Source organism: Lipotes vexillifer, unplaced genomic scaffold (assembly GCF_000442215.2).
Source record: "Lipotes vexillifer unplaced genomic scaffold, Lipotes_vexillifer_v1.1 scaffold593, whole genome shotgun sequence".
NCBI lineage: Eukaryota > Metazoa > Chordata > Mammalia > Artiodactyla > Lipotidae > Lipotes > Lipotes vexillifer.
In genome coordinates, this window is record NW_006773778.1 from 844,632 (window position 1) to 862,353 (window position 17,722).

The following is a 17,722-nucleotide window of genomic DNA, read 5'->3' on the forward strand; positions in this document are numbered from 1 at the left end:
GAAAAAGAAAAAAAAAAAATATATATATATATATATATATATATATATATATATATATATATGTGCAGTACAGTATTATTAATTATAGTCACCATGCTGTCCATTACATACCTATAACTTATTTATTTTGTAACTGGAAGTTTGTACCTCTTTCAACCCCTTCATCCGTTTCATTCACCTCCGAGCCCTTCTCTCTGGCAACAACCAGTGTACTTTCTGTATCTATTTGTTTGGTTTGGTTTGTTCTGTTTTTTTTGATTCCACATATAAGTGAAACGATGGAGTATTTGTCTTTCTCTGTCTGACATTTCATTTAACATGATACCCTCAAGGTCCATCTATGTTGTTGCAAATGGCAAGTTTTCGTTCTTTTTTATGACTGAGTAGTATTCCAGTGTGTGTGTGTGTGTGTGTGTGTGTGTGTGTGTGTGTGTGTGTGTGTATGTATGGGTGTACACCACAACTTCTTTATCCATTCATTCACCTATGGACATTTAGGTCATTTAGGTTGTTTCCATATCTTGGCTATTGTAAATAATGCTGCAATGAAATAGGGATGCTTTTTTGATGTGGACCATTTTTAAAGTCTTTATTGAATTTGTTACCATATTGCTTCTGTTTTATGTTTTGTTTTTTTGGCCCTGAGGCATGTGGTATCTTAGTTCCCCGACCAGGGATCGAACCCACACCCCCTGCATTGGAAGGTGAAGTCTTAACCACTAGACCGCCAGGGAAGTCCCTATAGCTTTTTGAATTAGAGTTTTGTATTCTTTGGATAAATACTCAGAAGTGGAGTTGCTGGATAATATGGTAGTTCTATTTTTTTATTTTTTAGGAACCTCCATACTGTTTTCCGTAGTAGCTGCACAAATTCACATTCCCACCAACAGTGCATGAGGGTTCCCTTTTCTTCACATCCTTGCCAACTCTTGTTATTTCTTGTCTTTTTGTTGATAGCTATTCTAACAGGTGTGAAGTGATACCTCATTGTGGTTTTGATTTGCATTTCCCTGATGATTAGTGTTGAGCATCTTTTCATGTGCCTGTTCACCATCTGTTTGTCTTCTTTGGAAAACTGTCTATTCAGATTCTCTGCCCATTTTTTAAACAGATTTTTAGGAGTTTTGTTGTTGTTGTTATTGAGCTGTATGAGTTCCTTATGTACTTTGGATATTAACCCCTTATCAGATATATGATTTGCAAATATTTTCCCTGTTCAGTAGGTTGCCTTTTCATTTTGTTGATGGTTTCCTTCACTGTGTAAGACTTGCCTCTTTTGCACTCAGAGCACAAACCTGGGATCTAGGGCTACCAACCAGATTTATCAGTGCAAAACCAGTTTTTGAAAAGTGAGCAACTTAAGGAAAGAGGTACACACAGAATCCTGAATTTTTATGGCAGAGGTGGTGGCAAAGGCATCTAGCTTTCAGTTAGGGCAGTCCTGGAACAGCAGTAGGCTTGGTGAGGAAAGGATCATGGTAGCTCTTTTTAGTGCTTGATGCAACTATAGCAAGGATGACTGTTTCCTCATCAGGGCAGTTCTACATATGATTTTGTGTTATTCTGAGGGCCCAGCACTTAACCCACTTAACCTGATTCTCTACATCTCCTGATAATTAGGCAGTAGACTGCCTTAGATACTTTTAATAAGTTTCTCTTCAGATCTTTTCAGCCAGAGTCAACTGCTGGTGCCTGGAAATAAAACTCTTGGCTACTTTTCTTTCTTTTGCCATACAGAAAGTTTTCATTTTTTAAGAAGTGAAATTTATCACTTTTCTATGTGCCCCTTGGATAGAATTAAATTGACAATTACATTTAGATTTAGATTTAGTTGGGGAGAGTGGAAGCAGTGATTACTTACTTAAGTGGTGCTGGGAAAACTGGACAGCTACATGTAAAAGAATGAAATTAGAATACTCCCTAACACCATACACAAAAATAAACTCAAAATGCATTATAGACCTAGATGTAAGGCTGGACACTATAAAACTCTTAGAGGAAAACATAGGAAGAACACACTTTGACATAAATCACAGCAAGATCTTTTTTGATCCACCTCCTATAGTAATGGAAATAAAAACAAAAATAAACAAATGGGACCTAATGAAACTTAAAAGCTTTTGCACAGTAAAGGAAACCATAAACAAGACGAAAAGACAGCCCTCAGAATGGGAGAAAATATTTGCAAACGAATCAACAGACAAAGGATTAATCTCCAAAATATAGAAACAGCTCATGCAGCTCAATATTAAAAAAACAAACAACCCAATCCAAAAGTGGGCAGAAGACCTAAATAGACATTTCTCCAAAGAAGATATACAGATGACCAAGAAGCACATGAAAAGTTGCTCAGCATCATCAATTATTAGAGAAATGCAGATCAAAACTACAATGAGGTCTCACCTCACACCAGTTAGAATGGGCATCATCAGAAAATCTACAAACAACAAATGCTGGAGAGGGTGTGGAGAAAAGGGAACCCTCTTGCACTGTTGGTGGGAATGTAAATTGATACAGCCACTATGGAGAACAGTATGAAGGTTCCTTAAAAATCTAAAAATAGAATGACCATATGACCCAGCAATCCCACTACTGGGCATATACCCAGAGAAAACCATAATTCAAAAAGGCACATGCACCCCAATGTTCATTGCAGCACTATTTACAATAGCCAGGTCATGGAAGCAACCTAAATGCCCATTGACAGACGAATGGATAAAGAAGATGTGGTACATATATACAATGGAATATTACTCAGCCATAAAAAGGAACGAAACTGGGTCATTTGTAGAGATGTGGGTGCATCTAGAGACTGTCATACAGAGTAAAGTAAGTCAGAAAGAGAAAAACAAATATCATATATTAACGCATATATGTGGAACCTAGAAAATGGTACAGATGAACCAGTTTGCAGGGCAGAAATAGAGACACAGATGTAGAGAACAAACATATGGACACCAAGGGGGGAAAGCAGTGGGGGTTTGGGGTGGTGGTGTGATGAATTGGGAGAATTGGATTGACATGTATACACTGATGTGTATAAAATGGATGACTTATAAGAACCTGCTCTGTAAAAATATTAAAAAATTTTTAAAAAGAAGTGAAATCTATCACTTTTCTATGTGCCCCTTGGATAGAATTAAATTGACAGTTACATTTAGATTTAGATTTAGTTGGGGAGAGTGGAAGCAGTGATTACTTACATTAGCTAATTGGGAGAACAAGGTTGAAAGAAAACAAAATTTTCAAACATTATATAACCTCTTACTTTTCACTGTAAATCATTACTTTCTATTTATTAAATTAGTCCCAAAGGTATCTACTTGGACATAACAGTATTGTTCATATTGTTCCAACTTGAAGGTAACAGAACTTCATTTCTTTATGATTATTGCTTAAGACATTTTAGCAATTTAAAATTATCCTTCCCCAATTTAAATTAAATGAGATTTTACTATAGTTATTTAAGAAGTTAATTCTTATTACTGTTTATAATAATATATCTAACTTGTTCCCCTCAAATCTGTATTTTAGGCTTTTTTTAAAGATCCAAATGTTATTCCCAATTTGAAGTTACTTTCAGATTCTTCTGGACAGTGGATTACATTAGGTAAACAAAATTTATTTTCATCTCTTCAGATTACTATTTTACTATTATAACAAAATTTTACCTCAGGAATTTTCATTATTAAAATGTAAATTGTGAATAATGACTCATTTGCTTGACAACATCAAAGTCAAATATTATCAGCTGTGCCAGACCTGCCCTGCATCTTTCTCCTGGTAGTCCACTGCTGCTATCCTGGCTTAACACTTAAGAGCAACTTTTCACTCTTTACATTTGTTTGGAAAGTAGTTATTGTGCACCTTTCATGGACTCTGACAGATGCAGGGAACATAAAGGTGAGTAAGAGAAAACATGTACTCAAGGAACTCACTGATATATTTTAAAATATGTGCAATAGTGTATCAAAGGTGCTAACATAGCAATGGGAGCAAAAGGAAGGGAGTGGTCAATTCTACCCAGTGGGAAAGGGTCAGGTAAGCTTCCACGGGTGTGCGGATGCGTGGGCAAAATCTCAGTTGGGTCAGGGGAATGAATTTATGGCAGCCACCATGGAACAGTCTTTAAAAATAATATATTAAATCATGGAGGAGAGAGTCTTAAATTCTCAAAAGGAGAACTTCATATAGATAATATTTTCATAGTACGTTGAAACACAGCTAGAAATCTTTAAAGAAAATTACCCAAACATTTAAACACTTAATAACACTCAGATCTCTTAAATAACTCTCAGGTCAAGAAATAATTTAGAGAGTTAACAGAAGACTATTTTGAAAACAGAAACGTGAACACTGTATTTGAAAATTTAGGTTGAGCTGTCTTAACAATAGAATAAATTATCATTCCAATTAGAAGAAGAATCTGGTTGGTAATGTGAATATGTGCTCAAGAAAATGTAAGTTGATTTTAAATTAGATGGGGTTGTTTTGGTAAATTCTTAAAACGTATTTTCATGGAACTCTAGTGGCCTTACACAAAAATAACTTTTCATAAAGTATTAGTCAAGCACAAGTTTACAAACAGTTCATGATGTTGGACTTAGTAGCTCAAATTTTATTGATTTTGGCTAAAGACCACTGCAAAATTTATAGAACCAAAAGTTAGTACAGTGTGATCTTCAGACTACTTACAAAGTTAAACTGAGTACCTAAGCAAATATATTTACCATTTCCAAATCTTCAAAAGGAAATAATCAGAGTCACGTATCATAGTGTTTACAAACCCTGTTTACAGTAACTTCAGTAAACTCGTTTACAAAAGATAACGTTCATTGAAATAGGCATTCTACCTTCCCCCATTTTGGTACATACTTCACAAAACAGCACTGACTTTTTTTCTAATTTTTGTAAAAGGCACTGCAAAAAGAAAGGTTCTAAAATTCCACATGTACTTGACAGAATCAATTAGAAGTACTCTGAAAAATAGAAGAAGAGGTAGCACTCCACTTCAGAAACAGAAGTTTCCAGTGGATTGCTTGTACTCTTCCATTAACTTGTTTTTAATCTCCTCCTATTTGCTTTTCTTCTTCTTTTTCTCATATATCGGCCATCTTCTCTCTAATTTTACTCTGGGGGCCTTTATAAGCATAAGAAACAGCTTTTGTTTAATGAGAGAAAAGACATTTTTCAAGCAAGTGAACCAGGTTTAAAGAGAGTGATGATGGAATCTCCTTCACTACTGGCTACACTGCCTATGTTGCCAATTGTTGGTGCTGATTTATCCTCTCAGCCAGCTGCCACGGCCCCCTTCTTTTAGACGTACTTTGCCCTTCTTTGGCTGACGTGTAATGGGTGCTTCCTATGTGCTCAGCTAAGGGCATTATGCACTTACCTCCTTTAATTCTCAAAACAACTCAGAGAGGTATTATTGTATATCCCTATCTCAAAAATGAGGGGTCAGAAGCATGAGCTAAGTAACTTGTGCAGTTTTACATAGCTGGCCAGGTGGAGTTGAGATTCAAATCCAGGCTCTAGAACTCATCTTGTCTCTGTCACTTCCACATTAACAGGGTTTCCAGAAAAGCACCAACTTGGACACTAAATAAAAAGGAGCTATTCAGTGTATTGTAATGCTAGTATTAGGTAAAAAACAATACATTCTTAACTTTCTGTGTGATCTTAGTGATGCATTGTAAAACTTATAAATGCTGGAGACATAATTTAACCAAATTTCTACATAACAGAGAGTGTGTGCTATGCACTGAATTGTGTCCCCTCCCAAATTCTTATATTGAAGCCTTAACTCCTGATGTGACAGTATTTGGAGATGAGGTCTTTGGGAGATTTCAGGTTTAGATAAGGTCTTGAGAGGCCCTCATGATGGGATTAGTGTTCTTATAAGAGTCTGTCACATGTGGACACAGCTAGAAGGCAGCCATTTGCAAGCCAGGAAGAGAGTCCTCACCAGGAACTAAATCAGCTGACATCTTGATTTTAGACTTCCCACCCTATAGAACTGTGGAAAAATAAATGTCTGTTGTTTAAACTACCCAGTCTACAGTATTTTGTGATAGCAGCCCAAGCAGACTCATACAGATTTTGGTACCAAGTGGAGTGCTTCTGTAAAAATACCTAAAAATGTGGAAGTAACATTGAAATTGTGTAATGGTTATAGTCTGTAAGAGTCTTGAGGTGCATGCTAGAATATGGATGTTAAGGTTGATTCTGGTGAGGTCTCAGATGGAAATGAGGAGCATGGCATTCGAAACTGGAAAGAAGCAGTCCTTGTTATAAAATGGCAGAGAACTTGGCTGAACTGTGTTCTAGTGCTTTTGTGGAAAATAGAACTTGTAAGTGATAAAATTAATATTTGCTGAGGAGATTTCTAAGCAAAGTATTGAAGGAGTGGCTTGTTTCCTCCTGAATGGTTATAGTGAAATATGGAAGGAGAGAGATGAATTGAAGAAGGAATTGTTAAGCGGAACGGAACCAGAACTTGAAGATTTGGAACATTCTCAGCATATCCATATTGCAGAAAATGAGAAAGCTTGTTCTGAAGAGAACACTAAGTGTGTCCTTGAGCAACCATTTGATAAAGAGATCATGGGTGCAACTCATGGCTTAATCAGCCATTTCAGCAGAAGCCAGAAATAGAGATGGGATTGTACCAGCAAAGACACTGCCAGCTTGAACTAAAGGGGACAGAAAAAAAATGAGACAAAATGAAGGCTATCAGACTTTTTAGATCCTACAGGGCCAGACCATGGAGCCCTCAACTGTAAGCATGTGCTATTCTTCAAGAAAAGAGAAGGACTGAGAAGGCAATTTAGAGATCGTCAGGGTCACCCCCTCAGTTTCAACAACACACTTCCTTGGAGGAAGAACCTCCCCAGTAGGTATGGAAAGCAGAACATCGAACCAAAGAGGATTATTCTTGAGGCTTAAAGTCTAATGGAATTTGCCTTGCCAAGTTCTAGGCTTGCTTGGGACCATCACCCCTATCTTCTTTCATATTTCTCCCTTTTGGAATGTAAACGTCTATCCTATGCCTATCTCACCACTGTATTTTGGAAGCATGTAACTTGTCTTGTTTTGCAGGTTCTTAGCTGGAGAGGAATTTTGCCTCAGGATGAATTGTACCCCAACTCTCACCCATATCTGATTTAGATGATATTTAGATGAGACTTTGGACTTTAGACTTTAGGGTTGATGCTGGAATGAGTTAAGACTTTTGGGGCTATTGGGATAGAGTCAATGTATTTTTCATGTGAGAAGGACATGAATTTGGGGGTCCAGGAGGAGAAGGCTGTGGACTGGATTGTGTCCCTTCAAAATTCATATGTTGAGGTCCTCCTAACCCCACCCATGACCTCATCTAACCCTAATTACTTCCCCAAAGACTCCATCTCGAAATACCATCCCTTTGGGGGTTAGGGCTTTAACATATGAATTTTGGAAGGACACAATTCAGTCCACAGCAAGTTCTGTTTCTATGTTTCACATTAAGTGGTTTAAATTCAATTACCTTCTCTCACCATCCACACCCTCCTGCCACTCCCCAAATCAGACCTAGGGGAGATTTATTAAAATGGCATGTTGCCCAACGTCAGTCCCTCATCCTACGGCCACCAACCCATCTTTGAAAATTGTCTGGCTTTATACGGCTCTTGTTCTTTGGTCTTCCAGTATTACTCAGACCTACTCTGTCATTTTCTAGGGTCTTCTTTTTACTTTAATCTTCCGAAGGATTTTGCTTCTAGAACAAAAGGAGCTTTTCTTAGCAGCATATCTTTTGCAATAACTGAGGCATGCACAGTTCTTGGCTCCAGGCATTCTTCTTGCCTCCACACTAGCCCAGCTCAGGATCAGAATGAGAGCAACAGGTCCTAGCAAGACTCTGGGTGGACAGCCAGAGGGAGGAAGTGCAAATAATCACCAACATTACTCTTCTCAAGCTCAAATTGCTTCTCAGGTCAGAAATCCAGCAAATATATTGGGGAGGGGGCACACCATATCTAAGTCTGCAATCGTCCTAGAACTTTGAACAAGGAGAATTCCACCCCTTTATATCTGAGTGAGTACGTGTGCATATCTAGGTGCATAAAGGAGAGAAACCGATTGAGTGACTCACTGAGGCAATAATAAAAGTATTCACCTTAATCTTTATGTCTTTTTGCAATTTAATAGAAACTCTAGTAACAGAAAATCCATTCCTGAAAGACACATTCAGGAAATAAATGGGGGGGGGGGTGGTGTTGGTGTGGAAATGGGAAGAACTAGAGCTACAAGAGAAAAATAGACAGAACACCATGATTTCAAATTTCTCTAACACTTGTAATAACTTGATTAGGGCCTGGTTTGAAATTTACCTTGATTTGGAAAACCTTTTTTTTGTTATAAACACTATAAGTGAGATCACAAGGGAGAAATTTTTAAATGGAGAGAAACATTTTCAAAATACCCTCAGTGACTTTAGAAACATCCTTACGTTAATTAAAATTTTTGTAATATGAATTATAAAGCATTAATCATAATACAAATCCAAAATCATATGAAGCAATTTCTATGTTTTATAGGCAATTCTGATATATACATTAAAATTGATCTAAGAACCTCCTACTACACAATAAATATTTCATTTTCAAGTATTTTCTAATTTACATATCCTTCATCTAGGCCTGAAATGGTGAAATTTTGTTATAAACTTTTAATAATTAATAAAAATAAACCTGAAAAATAAGAATTTAATAAAATCCCTAAACTAATGTGTCTTTTAAATCTATCAAAGCATATGTTGTATTTGGTTACTTCTTAGAATCTCTGCAGAGTGATATTTGTTTTGGCAATAATTGAGAGTACTAAATTAATTTTTATCTCTCTTTATTCAGGAACTGAAGTGAAAAAAATTGAAGCTATAAACGTTCCTTGCACACAGCTTTCAATGTCATTTTTTAATCCGTTATATGATGAAGATATTGTACGAGAGAATGGACATATTGTTAAATGTTTAGATTCTTTTTGTGATCCCTTCCTTATTTCTGATGAATTACGAAAAGTAAGTACAGAATTTAAAATTTTCACAATAGAATTTCATTTCAGGAAATGCTTAATGTCAAAAACTTTTGCCTGCCTAAAACCCATAAAATACCTCTTATCAATGAATAATGATCAGTAATAATCATTACCTGGGTAGGTTTCTTCTTGGATGGCACTTTTCTTATCAACTTGATTATGTGTGTATTTCATTAGTTCTCAGTGGGCTTCTACTGACATCTAATGGGTAGAGGCCAGGGATGCTGCTAAGCATCATGCAATGCACAGGACAGTCCCTACAACAAAGTTATCTGGCCCAAAATGTCAGTAGTGCTGAGGTCAGGAAACTCTGGCCTCTTTAATTGATGATTATTTTTCTTCAATATTTTATCTTAACATATCAAATGAATATTTAAAAACATCCCTGGAGGGAAATAATCTTTTAATCTCATTGCTGAGATCAAAAAGGCATTTGATTAACTAAGTTAACTTTTGTTTTAACGAGAGACATACTGAACTTGGCATCAGAAGACATGGATTATTTTCCTAATTCCTGATTTATTATTTACAAGATAATAATAACCTTAGGCAAGTCATTCAATATCTTGAGCCTCAAGATCTTATCTGTACAATATGGAAATTAAAATGCCTATTCTACCTTCTTCCTAAAATTGTTGAGAAAGCATTTTATGAAATGCTGTTAAAATGAAATATCATCATTATTATTATTTTAATTGATGAGAAAGAGTATTTACAAAGTGGTCAAAAATTAGGGCTATCAAATAGATGTAGGTTCAAATCTAGGCTCTGTCACTTTAATAACTGTCATACTTAACCTCTCTAAGCTTCAGTTTCTTCATATATGAAATAGGAATAATGTAAGAATTATGTGACATGATGCATTTAAAGTGCTTTACAGAATACTCAGCACTTAGTAAGATTTCAATAATATGAACTACTACTAATTACTATTATTATTATTATACATTAAGAGAGAAGGAAGATGTACAAGTCTAATGTATTACAAATGCAGATAGAAATGAAATAGGGAGGCTACTGATACATCGTTCTGGACACAGGAATCTTGTCTGTAGGAGACGAGGGAGCATCCAGCCAGTCCATACATTGATCTTCACTAGGACAATACCTAAAAGGACTCACTCCTACACCATCACTTCTACAGAGAGAGCCTCACCAATGAGGTTTGTTTGCTTGTTTGCGTTACGTGGGCCTCTCACTGCTGTGGCCTCTCCCATTGCGAAGCGCAGGCTCCGGACGCGCAGGATCAGCGGCCATCGCTCACGGGCCCAGCCACTCGGCGGAATGTGGGACCTTCCTGAACCGGGGAACGAACCCGTGTCCTCACCATCGGCAGACGGACTCTCAACCACTGCGCCATCAGGGAAGCCCAACAATGACGTTTTAAAAGAAAGGTTTGTGGGACTTCCCTGGCTGTCCAGTGGTTGAGACTCCGTGCTTCCAATGCAGGGGGCACGGCTTCGATTCCTGGTTGGGGAACTAGGATGCGGCGCGGCCAAAAAGTAAAAATAAAAGGAGGGTTTGCTCTTCACCAGAATACCCTGCAAAACTGCCTCCTGCTTATTTATTGCCATGAGTAGCACCTCTATTCAGGAAGGGCTGGGGCTCGGTGTTTTTTGCTGATTGCCTGTATGTTTTGCTCTTGTGTTCTTTGCCGCTCTGTGGCAACAGAGCGGGCTTTAACTTGGTTGCTTTCCGGCTGAAAAAAATATAAAGAACTTTTAGCTTTAGCCTGAACTAGAAAGGGCCCTCCCATTGTGTAGCAACACAGATTCTGTTGGCACACTGTGTAATTAAGTTCTGATAATAGCCTCCTTCCTGACCACAGCTCAGAAGTTGGACTCATTAACCATTGCCTGTCTCCTCTCTGAGGGCTACACAACTAAACAGATCTGTATGTGAATAGAGAGGGAGATCAGACATAAAATATTATTGTTTTAACATTCACTCCAAAAATGTTTTTAATTATAATTTTTTAATTGCACAGCCTAATCAATTCAATATATGAGTCCTTGTGTAAGGAATGTGTAAACTATTCATCCCTAAGGGCTTTTGTCACCCTTGTATTAAGCCAAATCTTTAGGTGGCTGTAAACTTGGGTTTTAATATCACATTATTTCCTTATAGAGAGAGAGGGAGGGAAGGAGAGGAGATGTTACAGGTCTTATATGTGGCACACAGAAAGCAATAAACTGTGGACCACTTCCTCTTACCTTTTACTACATATAACTTCAGCTTTCAAGTCATTATAAGTAAACTACATATAGACAACACCATAGAGTTTATTGCTTTTTAATGCCTCTTATATAATGAACTTGTAATGATTTTCATTTGAGATTGAGGTAAATAAAATGTTAAGTTTAATCAATTTTCCTAATAAAAAGTGTACTTCTTACTGCTAGACAGTGATTGTTATATGACTCATATATCCTTCCTTTACCTATGTGATAGCATTGTGTTATGCACAATTTTTATAGCTTTTTTCCATCTAGAGTTTCTTATGTGTATTTATGTTTGTGTTAAGTGTATGGTAGTGTTAAATGTCATGCACAATTGTTAAAGCTTTTCTCCATGTAGAGTTCCTTATGTTTTTTTATTTTCTCTTCCCACTTTACATCTTGGTTACATTCTTTTGTCTTTTATTATTTTTATCTTACTGTATCCATATTTTATTATTAGCTATTTCTCATTCTTTTTTCAAGTAAATGGGCTATAAGCAATTCAATAAAAGGAATATATTTTGTAGTATACATTCATCACCTGTTCATGTCCACTACAGTCAACAAATTAAGCAATTGTCTGTAATGCCCAATGGTGTAAGAAAATCCCCCACATCAGACCTAGTCAAACTATTTTCTGAAAGAGGTAGCACGGTGTCAAGAGAGCAAGCATCCATGTAGCTTGGTGATGTGTAAGGTGATATTATTAGAGGAGAACAGAAGAAGAGGTGATTATGAGGCTCCCGCTACCGGAATAGTTCAAAATAGTGTAACTGTGGGCATAAGGAAAATAGTAATCCAAACACTATGAAAGGGCTTAGAAAATGACCATTTGTGTTTAACCTCTTGATGGAAGCAAAGACTATGGACCTTATGGGATGGAGAAGTTTCTCCATTTATTTATACTCCCATTGTTTCCAAATGAGATTCGCAGTGACTCAACTCTAAAATTTCAGTAGCACTGAAACAATTACTAAAGATATAAACTAGAACAAAGAAAACAGAAGAGAAGGCTTACGTTTAGATTTAGTCCTTTCACTGTCTGTACCTGATAAAATGATAGAATGGAGGGACAATAAGCACAGGTCTCGCAGATCATCTTCTCCATTGCTTTAGGATTGGTTCTGAAAATAGGTCTAAAATTACTTTTAAACATATAAACTGGAACTTTTGAAAACATAAAAATTAGAACCTCAAATTATGTTACATTGAGATGAATTTTATCATCTTACATAGGTTTTGCTAGTGGAAGACTCAGAGAAATATGAAGTATTCAGCCAACCAGATAGAGAAGAGTTCCTGTTTTGTCTTTTCAAACATCTTTGCCTTGGTGGAGCCCTTTGTCAATATGAAGATGTGCTTAATCCATATCTGGAAACAACAAAGCTTATCTATAAGGATCTAGTGAGGTAATGTTGCTTGATTACAATATGTAAATCTCTGGTTAATAGAGCAAATTATTTATTTAACTCTGGTAGGATTACCCAGCAACTATTTGTGGATCTATTAACAACCAAAGTAAGTAAAAATAGTGCCACCCTGACCCCCTCGTCAGAGCCTCCTTATTCTCTTCCAGGCTACAAAATTTCTAGATTTCCCTGACCCTATTTTAGCCCTCAGTCCTCTCAGCTGCCTCTTGTCCTTGTTTTCTCATCCAGACCTGTCACCCACTCCATCCCTTACTAGCAACTGCCTTCTTCCAGGTCTCCCTTTTATCCCTAGGCCTTCTTTTAAATCTCAAGGGGACATGAGCTCCCTCAGGGTGTTTGAACTTGCTTGACTGATACTGATGAATATAATAGTAAAAATAATTATTACCTTTGTTCTAAAGAGGTAGAAGAATTTTCACCTAAGTGTTTATCTTTTCAAAATTAATCCTAAATTTGTTTTAGGTATTCCACTAGGGTTTTTTTTTTTTTTTTTATGGTACGCGGGCCTCTCACTGCTGTGGCCTCTCCTGTTGCGGAGCACAGGCTCCGGATGCACAGGCTCAGCGGCCATGGCTCACGGGCCCAGCTGCTCCGAGGCATGTGGGATCTTCCCGGACCGGGGCACGAACCCGCGTCCCCTGCATCGGCAGGCGGACTCTCAACTACTGCGCCACAAGGGAAGCCCTCCACTAGGGTTTTTTTTGTTTTTTTTCTTTTTGAAGACCAAGTGAGGATAAAGACTTTACAAATCTTTTATTTATGCTTTTATTTTAACTGGAGTGAACATTCTTTAGTTGGGTTTTTCAATGATGAAGATATTGGATCATCTTTATAGGCAAAGGGGATAGGAACAAGTAAAAGCAAAGGTTCCCAGAGTTTAGTTACACAATTTTACTTTTATTTATTTATTTATTTATTTATTTATTTATTTATTTTATTCTTGGCTGCGTTGAGTCTTCGTTGCTGTGCGCAGGCTTTCTCTAGTTGCAGCAACTGGGGGCTACTCTTTGTTGCAGTGCACAGGCTTCTCATTGCAGTGGCTTCTCTTGTTGCGGAGCATGGGCTCTAGGTGCGCGGGCTTCAGTGGTTGCGGCACGCAGGGTCAGTAGTCGTGGCTCGCGGGCTCTAGAGCGCAGTCTCAGTAGTTGTGGCACATGGGCTTAGTTGCTCCATGGCATGTGGGATCTTCCTGGACCAGGGCTTGAACCTGTGTCCCCTGCATTGGCAGGCGGATTCTTAACTGCTGTGCCATCAGGGAAGCCCCACAATTTTACTTTAATAGGAAAACAAGAGAATTAGATTCTCATCAAACTCTTTTTTGTCTGTTTGGTTTTTTGTTTGTTTTTTTTTTGCGGTACGCGGGCCTCTCACTGTTGTGGCCTCTCCTGTTGCGGAGCACAGTCTCCGGACGCGCAGGCTCAGCGGCCATGGCTCACGGGCCCAGCAGCTCCGCGGCATGTGAGATCCTCCCAGACCGGGGCACGAACCCATGTCCCCTGCCTTGGCAGGCGGACCCTCAACCATTGCACCACCAGGGAAGCCCGGGAAGCCCGGCAAGCCCCTCTCATCAAACTCTTGATTGTTACTTTATCTTCAACAACTCAATTCTCATATCCATTACATGTGTCATACAGCTATACAACAAACTGCATGAATCAGTTGTTCTACTGAGTTTATTTTTTATATAGTTTTAAAAACAGAAAAATATTTCTATAATCTGTCTCTGATATTTATGAAAAAGTTATTGTGTCAATACATAAAGATTGTTGGAAGAGAAATTATAGAAACAGAATTTCAGAAATAACATGCACATACCTACATCAAACATATTCTGTTCTTATCATTTGCAGCTCATGAAAACTTACAAGACTGCTTCTAGCACTCCTGCTACATACTCCTCGATGTACCCTAAACACACACACACACACACACATACACACACACACAAACACACACACCACAGCTACCACAGTGTGTTGTACCTCATCAACCACATGAACCTGTGGAATTCCTCACTACCATGTGCTGTAGAGGAAGAGATTCTATTAGAGATATTTGAAATAGAAATAACTTTAGAACCTAAACATTGAAGAAACTGCTATTTTTTCCAACATTCCCTTCCCTGAATTCTCACTTGTGATACTCTTCTATACTTTTTGGGTGCTAAGAAAAAGTATGACTCAAAGAGTAATGACCACTCATAAAATGAGTATCCAAAATTCATGACATCTTACAGAAAGGATAAGAATTGTGTCCATGGAATCACTTAATCAGGCAACCAGCAAGTGTTAACATTGGGCACTGAACTCGACCAAGCACTAAAGAGTGCAAGAGGAGCAGTCTCTGACCTTAAGGAAATTACAAGTTAACATAGTAAATAATAGTAAAGTAATTGTTTAAAATATTTTGTAAGTAAACTTTTTTTATATGATCAAATGTTCAGTTATTATAGGCAAATGTTTACAGCTCTTTATACTGTAATAAAAACCCTGGAAGTTCAAAAGAAAAAATTGTCAGTGTAGGTGTGAGCAATCAGGGACGTCTTGATGGAGTCAAGTCCACAAGGGCCAGCAAAGAGGAGGGCAGTCTGTTCCCAATTCGGGGGCGATGCATCACAAGTCTGTCATTCTAGGGGAGACTGGGAAGGAGACCAGCCCAGTTACAGCATTACTTTTCTCTGAGACCCATTAAATATTTCTCTCGATGATCCAAGTTAAGCATGCTTATGAATTTCCTTGCTGAATGAGGAGAGGATGTGAAATTGTCTTCCCAAAGCAACTTCAGTAGAAAATTATGATTAGAATAAATATTTCCTTGAGATGGCTTAGGTGCCAACACAAAGCAACTGAATGCGTTAAATGACCTCAAAATCCCTTAGGAGCTATGTCGGTTTGCTTATCATATGCACTACATGGGGCTTTTCTAATATTAGTCGTGCTGATTTGGGTCAGATGCTGTGTCAGTTGGTTAAGGTAAAGATACAGGTTGGTTCAACATAGCATTTATCAAGGGTGTATAAGTAGAGGAAGCACAAGTGGAACTTGAAGTATCATCAGTAATTTCTCAGAATTCTGAGCCATGTATCTAATCAAGTCATTTGTACAAGCTAACTTAACCAAGACGGATGTTTTTTCCTGTTCCTTTACTTGAGTTTTAGGTGTTTTTACATGCTTTAGAAAAACGTTTGCTATCTTTCTAATTAAACATGCAGTACCTACCTTACATTATCTAACCTGCACTTGCAGATAAACATTGTCGCTGATTCATTCTAGCAAAGAAGTCCATCCCTTATGTTTGTAGATATTGAGGGCACATTACAGAGCCTGATTTTAGGGGTCTCTGACTCAAACAAAAAGGTAAAAACATTAAGATATTTTCTCCCTCATCCATTATTACAAGTCCTATAAAAGACATCTTTTAAATGTTTTGGAAAATGCCTTATTTTCAAAGATTATGGTCCCTTTAAATCGCATAGGCAATACTTCAGAACCATTTTCTTGGAGAGCAAATGATCAGTTGTTTCATTGAATCTCAAAAATAATTCTATAGCTACTAATGGTGCCTGTGTCTTTCCTACTTTAGACATTAAATACATGCTCTTGTCAAAGTTTTAGGAGATGTTCTCCAAAATACATATCTGCCCCAGATTTTATGATTTGAACTGAGAGTCTTAGATTATGACCTTCAGATGCTAATTAAGCGGTGGGGTCCTTGTGTCTTAAAATGAGCAGAGTTAGAATGGTCTGTACACCGTAACGTTTAGAGTCAATATGGGACTGATCCTCAGAAATTAGCACAAATGATATTGATAAGAAACCAATCATTACACTATTTCTAAACCATTAATAAAATCATACTTTTTAAAAGCACTACATGGAAATTATGTTCCAGCATCCTTAAAAACTATGGTTACCTGAAGAGTGAATTAGTGACTGCCAAAAATCTGATATAATGCAATTATTAGTAGAACACCCTAGGGCACAAATGAATATCACTTCACATTTCCTTTTCTTTTTTTCTTATGAGATATAGGACAGGTGATAATATACTTTGCTTGACCTATAAAAAACTAGACGAATTGTCTTAGAGATATTTTAAAGTAACAGTAATACAGGATCAGTGGTAATAAAATGGAATAATATGATTTATTTCCATTAGGAACCAACTCCTAATAATATACAAATGTAGTTTCTTTTTAAAAATAATACACCTATGGTGTGTGTTTGTATGTGTTAAGTGATTACTATGTGAAGTATCAAATACTAAATTTCCTCTAAGTTTATTTGATAAGCACAAACTTTTACAGGGGCTCTTTTTTTTTAAACTGAGGAGTAATTTACATACAGTAAACTGAACAAATCATAGTGTACATAAGTTCAGTGAATTTTTATATATGTTTACACCCATATAACCACCTCCAGATCAGTATTTAAAATTAGATATAACCATAGATATGTTCTGCATTTTGATCTGTGTGGTCATACAGGTGTATGCAAACGTTTTATATGTAGTGGTGATAGTCTTCTCTCAGATAAGCATGAAATTTTAAATGTAGTCTCCAACTTTCAAGCAGTGTATCTTACACATTAGAGAAATAAAAGAAAATGACCTCAACTTATGTTATAGAAATATATGGAAATCAATTTAATTGCATGATTCCTGGGTTTAAATTTGAATGAAATGTTTTCAAGATGAAAACTGCCTAAGAATCTTGAACCCTAAACCCTGAAATGGCTTGCATCTGGTCATCTCTAACAGGTGCACAAGCTCAAACACACATGCATGCACACCCTCACACAGAGTCCCCCTTCTTTCTCCTCCTCTCCCTTTTCCCCATTTCTTTACATATGTAGTGAAGGGAAAGAAGTACTTTTACCTGATAAAGTGAAGAAGAGGGATGTCTTCCTTTAAATTTAACCTACACATGTAACACATGGACAATACCTTTGATGTATATGAATTTAGAGTAGGTATAAGATAAACAGGTGAGGTGTAGGG

The 17,722-nt window shown here is 37.2% G+C and overlaps 1 protein-coding gene across 2 annotated transcripts in view; it reads left to right on the forward strand.

Moving 5' to 3' along the window:
• Nucleotides 1-17,722, forward strand: part of CFAP300 (cilia and flagella associated protein 300) — a 28,732-nt gene that overhangs the window by 8,448 nt on the left and 2,562 nt on the right. Inside the window, exons 3-5 of one of the 2 annotated variants that reach the window (XM_007448550.1) lie at nucleotides 3,535-3,610; nucleotides 8,892-9,058; nucleotides 12,531-12,703. In XM_007448550.1, the coding sequence (XP_007448612.1) occupies nucleotides 3,535-3,610; nucleotides 8,892-9,058; nucleotides 12,531-12,703 (416 nt within the window). Of the gene's footprint in view, nucleotides 1-3,534; nucleotides 3,611-8,891; nucleotides 9,059-12,530; nucleotides 12,765-17,722 lie in introns of those variants that run through there. The other variant, XM_007448551.1, reaches the window with a different exon arrangement.